This window comes from Manis javanica, chromosome 4 (genome assembly GCF_040802235.1).
Source record: "Manis javanica isolate MJ-LG chromosome 4, MJ_LKY, whole genome shotgun sequence".
Lineage (NCBI taxonomy): Eukaryota > Metazoa > Chordata > Mammalia > Pholidota > Manidae > Manis > Manis javanica.
The window spans coordinates 127,032,331-127,044,829 of record NC_133159.1 but is presented as its reverse complement, the minus strand read 5'-3'; the positions used below and the strand labels follow the sequence as shown (position 1 = coordinate 127,044,829).

Below are 12,499 nucleotides of genomic sequence, written 5' to 3'. Positions count from 1 at the left end.
ATAGTTTTATCTTTTCTAGAATTTCACATAAATGGAATTATACAGTATGTCATTTGTTGTGTCTGGTTTCTTTCACTTAGTATGGTTTTGAAATTCTGTATCATGTTTATCAATAGTTGGTTCCTTTTTCTTAATTTCCATGTCCTTTTGCTCAATCTCCATATCCATAGTTTGCTTCCGTATGAATATCACATACAATGTTTTCCCATTCACCAGCTGATGGAGCTTTGGGTTTCCAGTTTTTGACTAACATGACTAAGACCATAATGAGTGTCTTTGTATATAATCTGTGGGGCAGATTTTCTCTTCTCCTGGATACTTAGGAATGGCACTGCTGGGTCTTACCTTGGCATTTTGTATTTTTTAACACGTAAACCCCTAGTACTTACTAGACAATGAGAGTGAGCCCAAATTTCTGTTTCCTGCTCCCACACACAAGCTCACCAGCAAGAGAATTAGCTGTAACTCTCCACATAAGCCTTGGTGCCTCTCCTGCTGAAATCGTTGGAGTGTTTTCATTTAGCAAAATTCACATTGTAACGTACAATTACACAGATTTCCCTGTTTTTTTTATTTTGAATTGGCAGACCTGACAATTCTTTTAGTCTTAAATTCACTTTCTATTTCACTGGAATAAAACCTTTAGGAACTCTTTTAGATAAATTTATAAGTGTTAATCTGAATCTTTGCAAGCTTGAAAACATAATTTTGCCCTTAAACTTGAATATCTTGGGGTGTAGAAATCTAGCTTTACAATCCATTTTCTCACAGAATTGTGAAGATCTCTGGTGTGGCAGCTGGTCTGGCTCCTGGATGTCTCCTGCTTGTACCCACTGGGGTGGCACAGCCCTGCTGCTCCGTGCCTGAGTGCCCTACCACCCCCTGCAGTGTTAAACATTCCTTTACAAAAGTTACCTTATCATAAAAACCTTAAGAAAGCCCTCCCTCTTCTAAGGAAAAATCTATTTACATTTCCTTCTAATATACTTCAGTTTAACTATTTATTCTACCTGGAATTTGTTTTTGCAAATGGTGTAGATGGAAATTTGTTCTCCGAATGGGTGGCTGACTCACAGCCATTCTTTACTATTTTGAAATGTAAAGTTGATCATTTACTAAGCTCCCATGTAGTCTTAATGTTACATTGATCTGTGTCAATGAAAAGCTTATTACTTAGTAAATTAGAAACACAAGTTACAGAACCATACTGAAGTATGGCACCATTTTATCCAATGAAGCAAAAAGAAATCAACAAAGTACAGATATGTGTGTTTGTGTGTGTGTATTTTTGTTAAATATACAGAAAGGAATTTGGAAGGTTACCATACTAATAAATTACATTTAAGAAGGGTAATGGGATTTTTCTCAAGATGGTGGTGTGAGTAGGGTGTCAGAAATCTCCTCCCAAAACCATATACATTTCGGAAAATACAGCAAATATAACCATCCCTAAAAGAGAGACCAGAAGATACAGTGCATGAGCCAGACTACATCTACATCTGTGAGAACTCAGCATCTCATGGAAAGGGTAAGATACAAAGCTGTGACCTGGTGGGACCTGAGCACACCCCCCACCCCAGCTCACTGGCAGGAGGAAAAGAATCACAGTGGGGAGGGAGTGGAAGCACAGGACTGCTAAATAACCAGCCCTAGTAACCTGCGCTGGGAGCACGGACACACATTGCATGATGTACTGGATATTAGAAACGGAAAAGTAAAATCTGAGACTGCAAACAGGTTCCCACAGCCCGCTGCCCTGGGACAAAAGAAAAGTGGGCACTTTAAAAGTCTTAAAGGGACAAGGGTTTAACAGGTGGACAAAATTGTCCTGGAACACTCAGCCCAGCAGGCTGGGAATTTTAAGGAACTTCCGGCACCCTAACCCCATGGTGGCAATGCAGCACAGCTCTGAAGCCCCTCATGGTGATAAGCAGCCTGCCATTCACTCCTTCCCCCTACCCCCACTGGCACTGCAAGCAAACCAGCTGACCCGCCATTGCTGCAGACCACCCGGGGAGCAGCCCTGCCCACAGCAACCATACAGAGTCTTCTCCCAGCATGCAGCTAACTGGGCTGGCCCAGAGGCTGTCCCCAGTGTTCAGCCACCCGGCACAGCCAGAGGAAGCTGGCGCAAAGTCTGGAAGGCACAAAGAGGTGCTGTTCTCACAGGAGAACACACACCGCACACCTGTGACCCACATAGTACCCTCGGCTATCCTGAGGGCCGCCCTGCCCATGGCAGCTCAGGGCATCAACCCAGAGACTGCTCCCTGTGTCCGGGTAACTGGCACAGGCAGTGGAGAGGGCAAGGAGATCAGCAAGCAGGAAGGGACTTTGTTCTCCCAGCTGACACACATGCCACTCGCCCGCAATAACTTCTACCGCCATGAAAAGGCAGAAGAACCTGGTCCAGTCCAAAATCACTCAAACAATGCCAGAAAGAGGGCCTGGCGAGATAGATATAACCAATCTTCCCGGGAAAGAATTCAAAATAAAAGTCATAATCCAAAGGGGAACCCTCCTACACTGCTGGTGGGAATGGAAATTAGTTCAACCATTGTGGAAAGCAGTATGGAGGTTCCTCAGAATGCTCAAAATAGAAATACCATTTGACCCAGAAATTTCACTCCTAGGAATTTACCCTAAGAATGCAGTTTGAAAAAGACAGATGCACTCCTATGTTTATTGCAGCACTACTTAACAATAGCCAAGAAATGGAAGCAACCTAAGTATCCACCAGTAGATGAATGGATAAAGATGTGGTGCATATAAGACACAATGGAATATTATTCAGCTATAAGAAGAAAAGACAAATTCTACCATTTCCAACAACATGGATGGAGCTAGAGGGTATTATGCTCAGTGAAATAAGCCAGGCGGAGAAAGACAAGTATCAAATGATTTTATTCATCTAAGAACAAAGAAAAAACTGAAGGAACAAAACAGCATCAGACTCACAGAACCCAAGGATGGACTAACAGTTACCAAAGAGAAAGGGACTGGGGAGGGTGGGTGGGAAGGGAGGGTGAAGGGGGGAAAAGGGGCATTACGAGATTAGCACACATAATGTAGTGGGGGGACACAGGAAAGGCAGTACAACACAGAAAAGACAAGCAGTGATTCAATAGCATCTCAGCACGCTGATGGACAGTGACTATAATGGGGTGTGTGAGGTGGACTTGATGATGGGGGGAGTCTAGTAACCATAATGTTGCTCATGTACTTGTACCTTAATGATACAAAAATTTTTTAAAAAAAGATGCTTGAATGTGAGCAGAGCTAGCCTCAGAAGGGAGGGAGGAGCACTCTAGGAAGGACTGGTGAGCAGGACCCAGCCAGGGGGAGCAGGCATGATTCCGAGACCTTGGCACATGTCCCTCTCTGCTGGTATACCCACGGGATGCGTTTCAGACAACAACATGCCTCCACCTGGGGACGGCCACCCCTGGCGCTCCTGTAGGAGGCCGTGGTCAGGTCCTGGCCCAGGCCGCCACACCAACCACAGGCTCTCCGACCCCCCAGAACCCAAGCGTGCGCCATCACCCGCCCGCTCATCCTATAGACATTCACAGAGCCTTGGTTGCTGAAGGAGGATGCAGAGCTGAAGAGAAAGCCCAAGCCTCCTTGCGCAGCGGGAGAACAGTGTATGCGGGGGTGGCACCTGCAGCTGGGTTTTGAAGGGTGAAGGTGTGGGAAGGGGGGCAGTGTCCCCAGGGAAATGGAGAGTAGGAGGTACTCCAGGCAGAGAAGAGCCCATGAGCAGGGCAGAGGGCCAGGGAGCTGAGGCTGGAAGGCTCGATGGGTCTCCATGACACTTGGGGGGCAGCAGCGACTCAGGGTCAGGAGGCCCCATATTACCCCTGCACTCTGTCCCACTCAGACGCACAAAAGTACCCAATCAGATACAGAGGCAGCAAAAAGAACAGGGAGGGGGTTGGGAGTGGGGAAGCCAGAGGCTGAAGGCCTGAGGGGCTGCTGGGGAGGGGCTGGGAGGCCTGGTGGGGTGCAGCCTTGGGGCTGGAGTCGCCTCCGGGGTAAGAGTGCATGGTGGCCTAGAAAATCATAAATGAGGTGGGAAAGGGTTAGAGCTGCCTGAGACCAGCTGCCTGCAAGACACAGGGGGTCCAGGAGGGGGAGCTGTGGGAGAGGGAGACACAGAGAGACAGCTCCCGGCGCCGCCTCCTGACTCCTGTGGGCGCCACGCCCCCAGCCCCCCAACCACATTGTTGCCAGGTAAAGGCATGCTGCAGTCAGCCCCAGGCGCTCAGGGTCTCCAGAGGGCCAGGGCCTGCCACCAGGAGTGTGGCCCCAGGGGCAAGGTTCTGCAGGATGCCATCTGTGGGGATAGGGGGACAGGCCCAGCTCTGGCCACACACGTGTCAGTGGAGCTGCTAAAAACGGACGTCAGGGTATACTTTCTACAAAAGCCACTCTTCCCCACGGGGTAGGGAAGTCAGGCAAGAGAAACTCCTGAGGCCACCCCTGGGAAAAGAGAGGGAGCACAGGTAGCAAAAACCGTGTGACTGGAGACGTGGTTGGGCGAGAGACATGCTAAGATGCAGCCCAACCCCAAGGTTCCACATGCAAGACCCACCCAGGCGAGGCCTCCCTGCTCCAGAGGAGACCACTAGAGAGCACAGGGCGGACACAGTGGGCACTGTGTAAATCTGCCTGTAAAATCCTAAACTGGTTCTGGGAGGAGACACACAACTGGTTGTGGTGCTGGCTTCTGGGAGTGGTACTGGGAGGGTCAGGGAACAGAGGCTGGAGGAGACAGACTTTTCACTCCAGCTATCCTTTTGTAGTTTTTGGAAGTTTCTTTACCAAGTGTATGAATTACCTATGCAAACATAAGATGAACCAACTCTACAAAATAAAGGATTAAAAGACCTTTTTAAATTGCAAAGCGAACGGAGTTTTAAACACACATCCTCAGTCACTCTTGCAGGGATGGAATACACAATGAAATGTAAATGTTCATTAACACCTCACAAAAATATCCACATATTATACATCACATACACAAAAAAAAGGCACCCCCATCTTTACCACAGCATTCTGAGTCCTCTGCCTTGGCTCTGGCCTTGCTTTGATGACAAACTCACATTCAGTAATAATAATAATAACAACAACAACAACAACAATGCTACTTGGTAAGTTTTCACCTTGTGCTATACCATGCTTTGCTTCCATCGTTGCCTCGAAGCCTTCTGACTTCCTCATTTTCCAGATGAGGAAAACAGTTAACTCCGAGACCATGTTTGCTGGGCCCCCAAGCTCGGTCGAGGTGAGTAGGCCTGGCCCGGCAGGGAAGGCTGCTATGGATTCGTGGCGTCCCCTGGAGGTCCTGCGGGAGGTGTGGCAAAGAACCTAATGAGCCTTTGGATTTCTTTTGAGGATAGGCAACGAGGGAGGCAATCCAGGATCTGTGGACTCCCATTTTGCTCCCCACTATTCTCGGAGAGCCCTGGCAGGGGACAGGACCCTGGCTTAGGAGGTGGCGGTGGGGGTAACACAGACCTAACCCGAAAGGTCAGAGGGGAACACAGACCTGCCCGGAGGATCTACGAGGAGAGGCACCGTCCGACAAGCGCATTCCTGAGGCTTTCTCTGGGAGCTAAGGCCCTATAGTTAAGCAAACAAGCAAATAGGCAAAAACACGCTGACGGGCACAGAAAAACCAACGCCAAAACGTCTCGGAGGCCAGAAGGGGGCGGAGCCTGGAGGGCGAGACCGCCAGCCACAGAGCGACAGTTACTGGTCACATTCCCTTAGGTGCCCGCCCCAGAACCTCCCAGCCATGGGTGGGCCACTCCTCCAGACGTAGCACGCTCATCGGCTGAACGAGGGCAGGAGAGCTCTCATTGGCTGAATTCCCTCACCAGCTCTTTGGGGCGGTACTCAGGAGGACAAGACCTGCGGAGGGGGGTGGGCTTCTTGCGGAGGGGGGTGGGCTTCTTGCTGTGCGTTTGCGTTGCTGAGTGGTTGCGCCGGGCCCTTCAGGCCAAGCGTGAAAACTGTGGTCTGGGCGGGTAGTGTTGGGGCGGAGGTGGGGGCACACTGGGCCCGGCCCCAACACCCTCGCTCTTGCATGCCCCGCTTTCCAACATCGAATCCAAGCGGGGCGGGCGGCGTCGCGAGCGTCTGGAGGGAGCTCTGACCTCTCGGCGTGGGAAGCTGCGCGGAGATGCTGCAGCTAGTTCGGGCAGGGGCGCGGGGCTGGCTGCGGCCGCCTGGCTGCCGGGTGAGGCCGGGGTTCGGGGCGGGGTCGGAGGACAAAGGCCGGAGGGACCGGGGATTGTCTCTTACTCCCGCCCACCGTTTACAGAGCCTGAACGCACTGGCGGAAGAGGCCATGCAGCCGGCGGAGAAGCCAGAGCCGGTGGCGAGCGCGGGTGAGGTTGCCAGGGTCGCCCAGGAGGGCCAGCGACAGGGAATTCTGACCCTTGGCCCTGCCCCTTGACCTCCCAATCGCCTGAGTGCCCCCAGGAGCCTGTGCTGGGCAGGTGCGAGCTCCCGGTATCCCCGCACCGGCGTCAGGTAAAGTCCTGGATAGAGTCCCTGCGGGGCTACGAGCAAGAGCGCGTGGGTCTAGCCGAGCTGCACCCCGAAGTTTTCTCTACAGCGCCCAGGTGAGAGGAAGCTGAAAAGAGGAACTGGGTGGCCGAGGAACGGAGGGGTGGGTGGTAGGAATCAGGATGATCTGGGCTCCAGCCTCAGTTTCTCCACCTGTCAAAAGAGGATGATGGTCTTTGCGGAGTTCTGTGAGGTTGAGAGCTGAGAGGTAACATCCTGTAGGTGTTAAGCAAGCAGAACTGTGGAGCCAGAGTAGCTGGATTCAAATCCTGCCGTCCTCCGTTTGCCCTACGGTGTCTCCATTCTTGTCAAAACTTAAGAGATTAAATCAGTTAATTCTGGCACATAGGAAGTTCTATAGAAATGTTGATTATCGTTACTGTTAATGGTTTTTGCAAAAATGACCACTAACGATGAAGTCCTTACTATATGCCTGGCACAGCCTATTTTATTTGCCTTTGAGTTAACTAGATCCTCGTAGCAACCCTAGGAAGGGGTTCTGCTATCCTTACTTTGTGTATAAGGAAACTGAGCACAGACAGCTTAAGAAATTTGCCCAAGGTCACACAGCTTGCATGGTTTAGAGCCAGGATCTCAAACTTCTGTGGGCTAACTCCCAGGACCGGGTTATCACTTGCCAACCATGTATAGCACTTTGATACTTAGTTTAGCACTATTACTATTATTTGTATGGTTTTCCCCCTGCCTTTGCAGAGTCCCAGTCTAGTAGAGGGTGCCAAAAAAGTTCCAAACACAGTGTATTTTGTTTATTCTGTAAATACTTACAAGGCACCTGTCATGTGCCAGGTTCCATTCGAGGTGTTGGGCATACAGCATTGAGGTCACTGATGTTGCTTACAGTCTAGAGCAGGAGTCAGCAAACTCTATAAAGGGCTAGAAAGAAAGTATTTTAGGTTTTGCAGGCTACATCTCCATGGCAATTACTCACGTCTGCCCGTGTAGTGCAAAAGCAGCCACAGACAATTTGTAAGTGAATGAGCATGGCTGTGTTCCAGTAAAATATGTTTACAAAAACAGGCAGCTGGCCAGATTTGGCCTGCTAGACAGCTTGCCAACGCCTGGCAGCCGTGTCCAGTGTAGCCACATAATGTGAGCCACATGTGTTCATTTACATTTTTCTCTAAGCCACGTGTTTTTTTTTTTAAGTAGAAAGAAACAAATGAGATTGATTTCAGTAGTATATTTTGTTTAACCTGATGTATCTGAAATGCTGTAACTTTAACATGTGGCCAGTGTCTGCTGTAGGGGACAGCACAGGGATAGGGAGGTAAAACCAGGAGGAAGTTTGCAACCAGCGAGTTGTAATGCTAGGGAAGAAGTAAGGTACTGTGGAAAGGAGGAAGGGGCCTCTCTCTGAGATATTTGGCCTGAGACCTGCAGGCTGAGAAGGAACAAGCGAGGGGAACAGTGTTTCAGGCAGAGGGAATAGTGAGCACATATGTATGGAGGCTGGAGCCCGTTTCACAGAATGGAAATGGAGTGGGGCTGGAGGTGGTATGAGATGGGGTCAGAGAGGGGCAGGGGCAGGGCACACAGGGCCCTGGAAGTGGATGGAAGGAGCACGAGTTTAGATCTTTTGGAGTGTGGAGAGCTTAAGTGGATGTGGGCCTCATGTTGCCTTCTTCCTCCACAGGCTGGATATCCTGCACCAGGTTGCTGTCTGGCAGTAGAACTTCAAGAGAATTATTAGTGCCCTAGGGGGGTGAGGTGGGAGTACAGAGGCCAAGCAAGCCCCTCAGTGTGTCTTCTCCAGATGACTGGGTGCATTCTCCTGAACCGTTGGCTAACGAGTCACTTGCCAGGCATTTCCTGAACAACCCTCCTGCACTGGGCATTGTGCTAGCAGACAAGATTCCTGCCCTTACCAAGTTCACCATCTAGTTGGAGTGGTGAAGGTGAATCAAGTAGTCACTCGTGGAGATGTATAATCAGGGAAGCTTCCCAGAGAAAGGGGCATTTAACCACAGGTGTGCAATAGGAACTAATTAGGTAAAGGGGGCAGAGGGCCTGGGGTGGAGGTAGTGAGAACAGCACATGCAGAGGACTGGGGCAGGGACCAGGAGGAGCCCAGTGTGGCCATAGAGGTCAGCAGTGGTGAGGAGTTTGGATTTTAGGCCAAGAGCATGGAAGAGGCCATTACTGATCAGGGCTTCTCTGCCTTCCCTCTGCCCCCTTCAGAAGTCCATCCAGTTATTTGTATGGTTTGCCCCCTGGCTTTGCGGAGTCCCAGTCTAGTAGAGGGTGCCAAAAAAAGTTACAAACACAATGTATTTTGTTTATTCTGTAAATACTTACAAGGCACCTATCATGTGCCAGGTTCCATTCGAGGTGTTGGGCATACAGCACTGAGGTCACTATCCCTGCTCACATCCTCCCTGGCTCCCCATCACCCGAGGAATGAAGTAGGAGTGAAACCAACCTGCCATCAGAAGCCCCCAGCCCCACACCTCTTCCTGATTCTAGCCACAACTCTCCCCACAACTCCCCTTCCTCTCAGATGCAGCCACACTCAAATCATTTGAAAAATAGCCCTCACTGCATGCCAGGTACACAGCCCCTGCCTTTAAGGCCAGCTTTGGGAGGGGAGGAAGAAATACTTGATTTATTTCTCCTTCCCTCTCTCCCCCCCAGAACCCTCTGGCTTGTCCAGCAGAGCCCCCATCTCTGTGCCCCTCATCGGGCCCCGTAGCGGCAGGCCCAGTCTGCCCAGCTCACTGCTGTATTCCTGAGCCTGGCACCTTTGGGCCACAGTGCCATCGGCCTTATGCACCTGACTCTCTCCTCACTTTGTGTCCACAGAGCTATGCCAAGACCAAGACTAGGGCCGAGGTGCAGGGTGGTGGCTGGAAGCCCTGGCCACAGAAAGATAGTGGGCGTGCGAGACATGGCAGCATCCGCTCCCCGATCTGGCGAGGAGGTAAGTGAGGCAGTGCAGGCAGGGGGCTCTGCGTTAATGGAGGTCTTGGTGTCTGTTCACACACACCCAGTGAGAAGTCTCATGAGCCCCATTCCCTCCACCTTGGCAGGGGTGGTAGGACTCAGGCCCACACACCTCCCCACCCATGTGGGTCGGATCTGGGAGCCTCCACTTCCCCACCCCCGCTCTAGTCTTGGCCTCTGCCATCAGACTGTGGACACAGCCCCTGTGGCCCTCCCTCCCATCTCACCTCTCCTGGCCCCCACTTCCCATAGCACCTGGAGGGATTTTCCTAAACTTCTCCATTCCTGTCATCTTTGCATGAAGTCTGAGCTATTTACTTGGCATTCCAGGCTGCAGATCCTCTCTCCTTTGTCCCCTCCACACCCTCTCTGACCAGACAGAGCTTGCCCAGTCATCTGCCATTTGCCTGACCAACTCCCATTGCCTCTCTGATGTGTTTGGGCCATGCCTCCTCCTCGACCTCCCTTGGGTCCCCCTGCCCCTGTACCCCCTTGTGCTGCCCCACATAGCCGTGATTACCTCAGCAGTCAAGCCTCTGAATACGAATGGTTTGAGGGCCGGGATCCTGTCCATCTTGTTCCCTGCTGTACTCCCAGGGCCCCACAGAGAGTGGACACATGGGTAGATGGCCCTCACACAGGGTTCAATGGCTGAAGAAACAGGCCCAGTGAGTGAAGTCACCTGTCCCAGGTGATGTCTGATCCAGCCTTCCCTCTCCATCCGTACCAAGGCCCTGCCCTCTTTGCTGGAATTTAGTCTGTCTGCTGGCAGCCTGTGCACACAATCACTGGAGCAAATTTCTGACCTCCCAGCCCAGCCCCTCACCTGTACACACCTCTGTCCCCTCAGGAGGCATTGCCCACAGCCCCCGGGGCCCCACGAGCTACTACTACATGCTGCCCATGAAAGTGCGGGTGCAGGAGCTCAAGGTGGCACTGACCGTCAAGCTGGCCCAGGTACAGCCCCCATCATGCCTGGCGCTGCTGGAGTCCTTGGGGAGGAGGCTGGGGAGCAATCGGGCTCACACCGTCCTCCTCCCCGCCCCCCAGGACGACCTGCACATCGTGGACTCCCTGGAGCTGCCGACCGCAGACCCCCAGTACCTGACAGAACTGGCCCACTACCACCGCTGGGGGAACTCCATGCTCCTCGTGGACCTGTGAGGGTGCAGGGTAGAGCTGGGTGGGGGCCGAGCTCCATCCGCCACAGGACTCACCTCCTGGCCTCCTTTTCAGAGCACATGAGGACATGCCTCAGAATGTTGTGGCCACCACCTCCAAACTCAAGACCTTCACCCTGGTCCCAGCTGTGGGTGAGCAGAGGGCCCCCAGGTCCCCAGAGAGCACACAGGCCTGTTCACATCCTTTGCCATGCCAGCTCCTGCTCAGGGTGCTCTTTCTTCCTCACTGCATATCTCTAGACACACGGGGGTCACACAGGCACGAGATTGCCGGCCTTGCAGTGGCTCAGGCCCCAGACGCCCTCCGCTCTGTTAACTCACCCTTCTTTAGGTCCAGTGTTTAAACACATCCAGAACCGGCCATTTCTCACCACCTGGCCCCATAGTCTCCTACCAGGGCTAGCACAGTGGCTGTTGTCCTGGGTGCTGCACCTGCTCTTACGCAGGGTGCTCACCACCACCACCACTAGTGGCAGGTCCCATCCTTGCCCTCCAGTCTGTCCTCCCCTCAGCAGCCACCAGGGGGCGCCTGTGAGCGCCTGCATCTCGGCCCAGTCTGCCCACAGGCCCTGCAGGACCTGCCCCTGGCTCACTGACCAGACACATAGCCGCCTCAGCACATTGTGCTCATTCACCTGCTCTGCTGATGCTCTGTAGGTGGGAGGTGGCAGTGACTGTGGGAGGCTTTGGGTGGCGAGTTGGGAGCTGTGGTCTCTCTCATCCAGGGTCTTGCTGGCAGGGAGTGGCTGAGCTGGCATTTGAACCCAGTCTGCAGGGCTCATGACCCACCCCCGACCACAGTCTCTGTGTAAGGGGGGAGTGCTTCCCAAGGAGGGACAGGGGCTCCAGACACAGGACCGCCTTACCCTCCCTGACTGCACCCGAATGCCCACCTGCAAGGCCTGAATGTGCACAGCATGCTGAAACACCAGACGCTGGTCCTGACCCTGCAGACCGTGGCCTTCCTGGAGGAGAAGCTGCTCTGGCAACACTCGCATTACACCCCCCTCTACCCCTTCCACCTGCCCTACCGCGACCTCCCCTGAGCCCTCACCCTCGCACCCCAGGGCCCATTGGCCGCCCGCCTTCCTGCACTGTTCATGCCAGTTGCCTGCTGCAAGCCAGGCCAAGCCCCTGGCAGGCTCGGGCCTCAGTGGTTTTTAGAAGAGTCCCAGACTCACCTTTTGTGGGCAAGTCAGACCCCGGGTACGTGCAGAGGAATGCCTGTGTACACCACTGTCTCTGGGGCCTCACTCCTGGGCCTCCCCACTCCTGGGCATTCACCCCCTGGGCAGGATTTGTGGTCCTGTTGGTTGTGGTCCTTCGGTCCAGGAGTGCGGGCTTGATTCCACAAGTAGGTATGAGGTGCAAAACTGAGCTCGTCACGGTAATCACCCCTAAGTAGAGAGTCAGGATCCACGTGGCCAATAAGTGAGCAAATAAACACATTCTTAAAAACACCCAACCACTATCCTGATTCTTGCGTCAGCCAATGTCATTTTCCCCCCACGTTAATGTTTGTTAACAGTTGTCACACAGACTATGCAACAGTGTGGTCAGTTTCCTTCATCAGCCAGAGCCATTGCCCCACTGACCCCCCATCAGCAGGGCTGTCCCTCACTGGAAACATGTGGAATGCCTCTCTGGGGAGTGCCTTCACAGCTTGCAACATATTCTTCAGAAATCCTCGGTGAACAAAAACTTCAATCCTTAAGGCAGCAGATTTGACTAAAAAAAGCTCGGCCACTTGGAGCCAGTAAGGAGGGGTGAAGTGGCAGGTG

The 12,499-nt window shown here is 52.6% G+C and overlaps 1 protein-coding gene and 1 long non-coding RNA gene across 2 annotated transcripts; one reads left to right on the top strand and one right to left on the bottom strand.

The window, feature by feature from the left end:
* Positions 1-2,885: 2,885 nt before the first annotated feature.
* LOC140849035 (uncharacterized) lies at positions 2,886-5,731 on the bottom strand. The gene is made up of 2 exons (XR_012130486.1): positions 5,552-5,731; positions 2,886-5,347 (listed from the first exon to the last, which is right to left on the bottom strand). It is a non-coding gene; the product is annotated as an uncharacterized lncRNA (long non-coding RNA).
* Positions 5,732-5,971: 240 nt separating this feature from the next.
* LOC108397120 (large ribosomal subunit protein uL4m) lies at positions 5,972-12,176 on the top strand. The gene is given in 9 exon segments (XM_073234830.1): positions 5,972-6,244; positions 6,329-6,400; positions 6,481-6,632; positions 8,231-8,288; positions 9,397-9,514; positions 10,388-10,494; positions 10,588-10,697; positions 10,774-10,850; positions 11,619-12,176. Coding segments are annotated over 9 exon segments (897 nt in total). The 5' UTR covers positions 5,972-6,187; the 3' UTR covers positions 11,765-12,176.
* Positions 12,177-12,499: the final 323 nt, after the last annotated feature.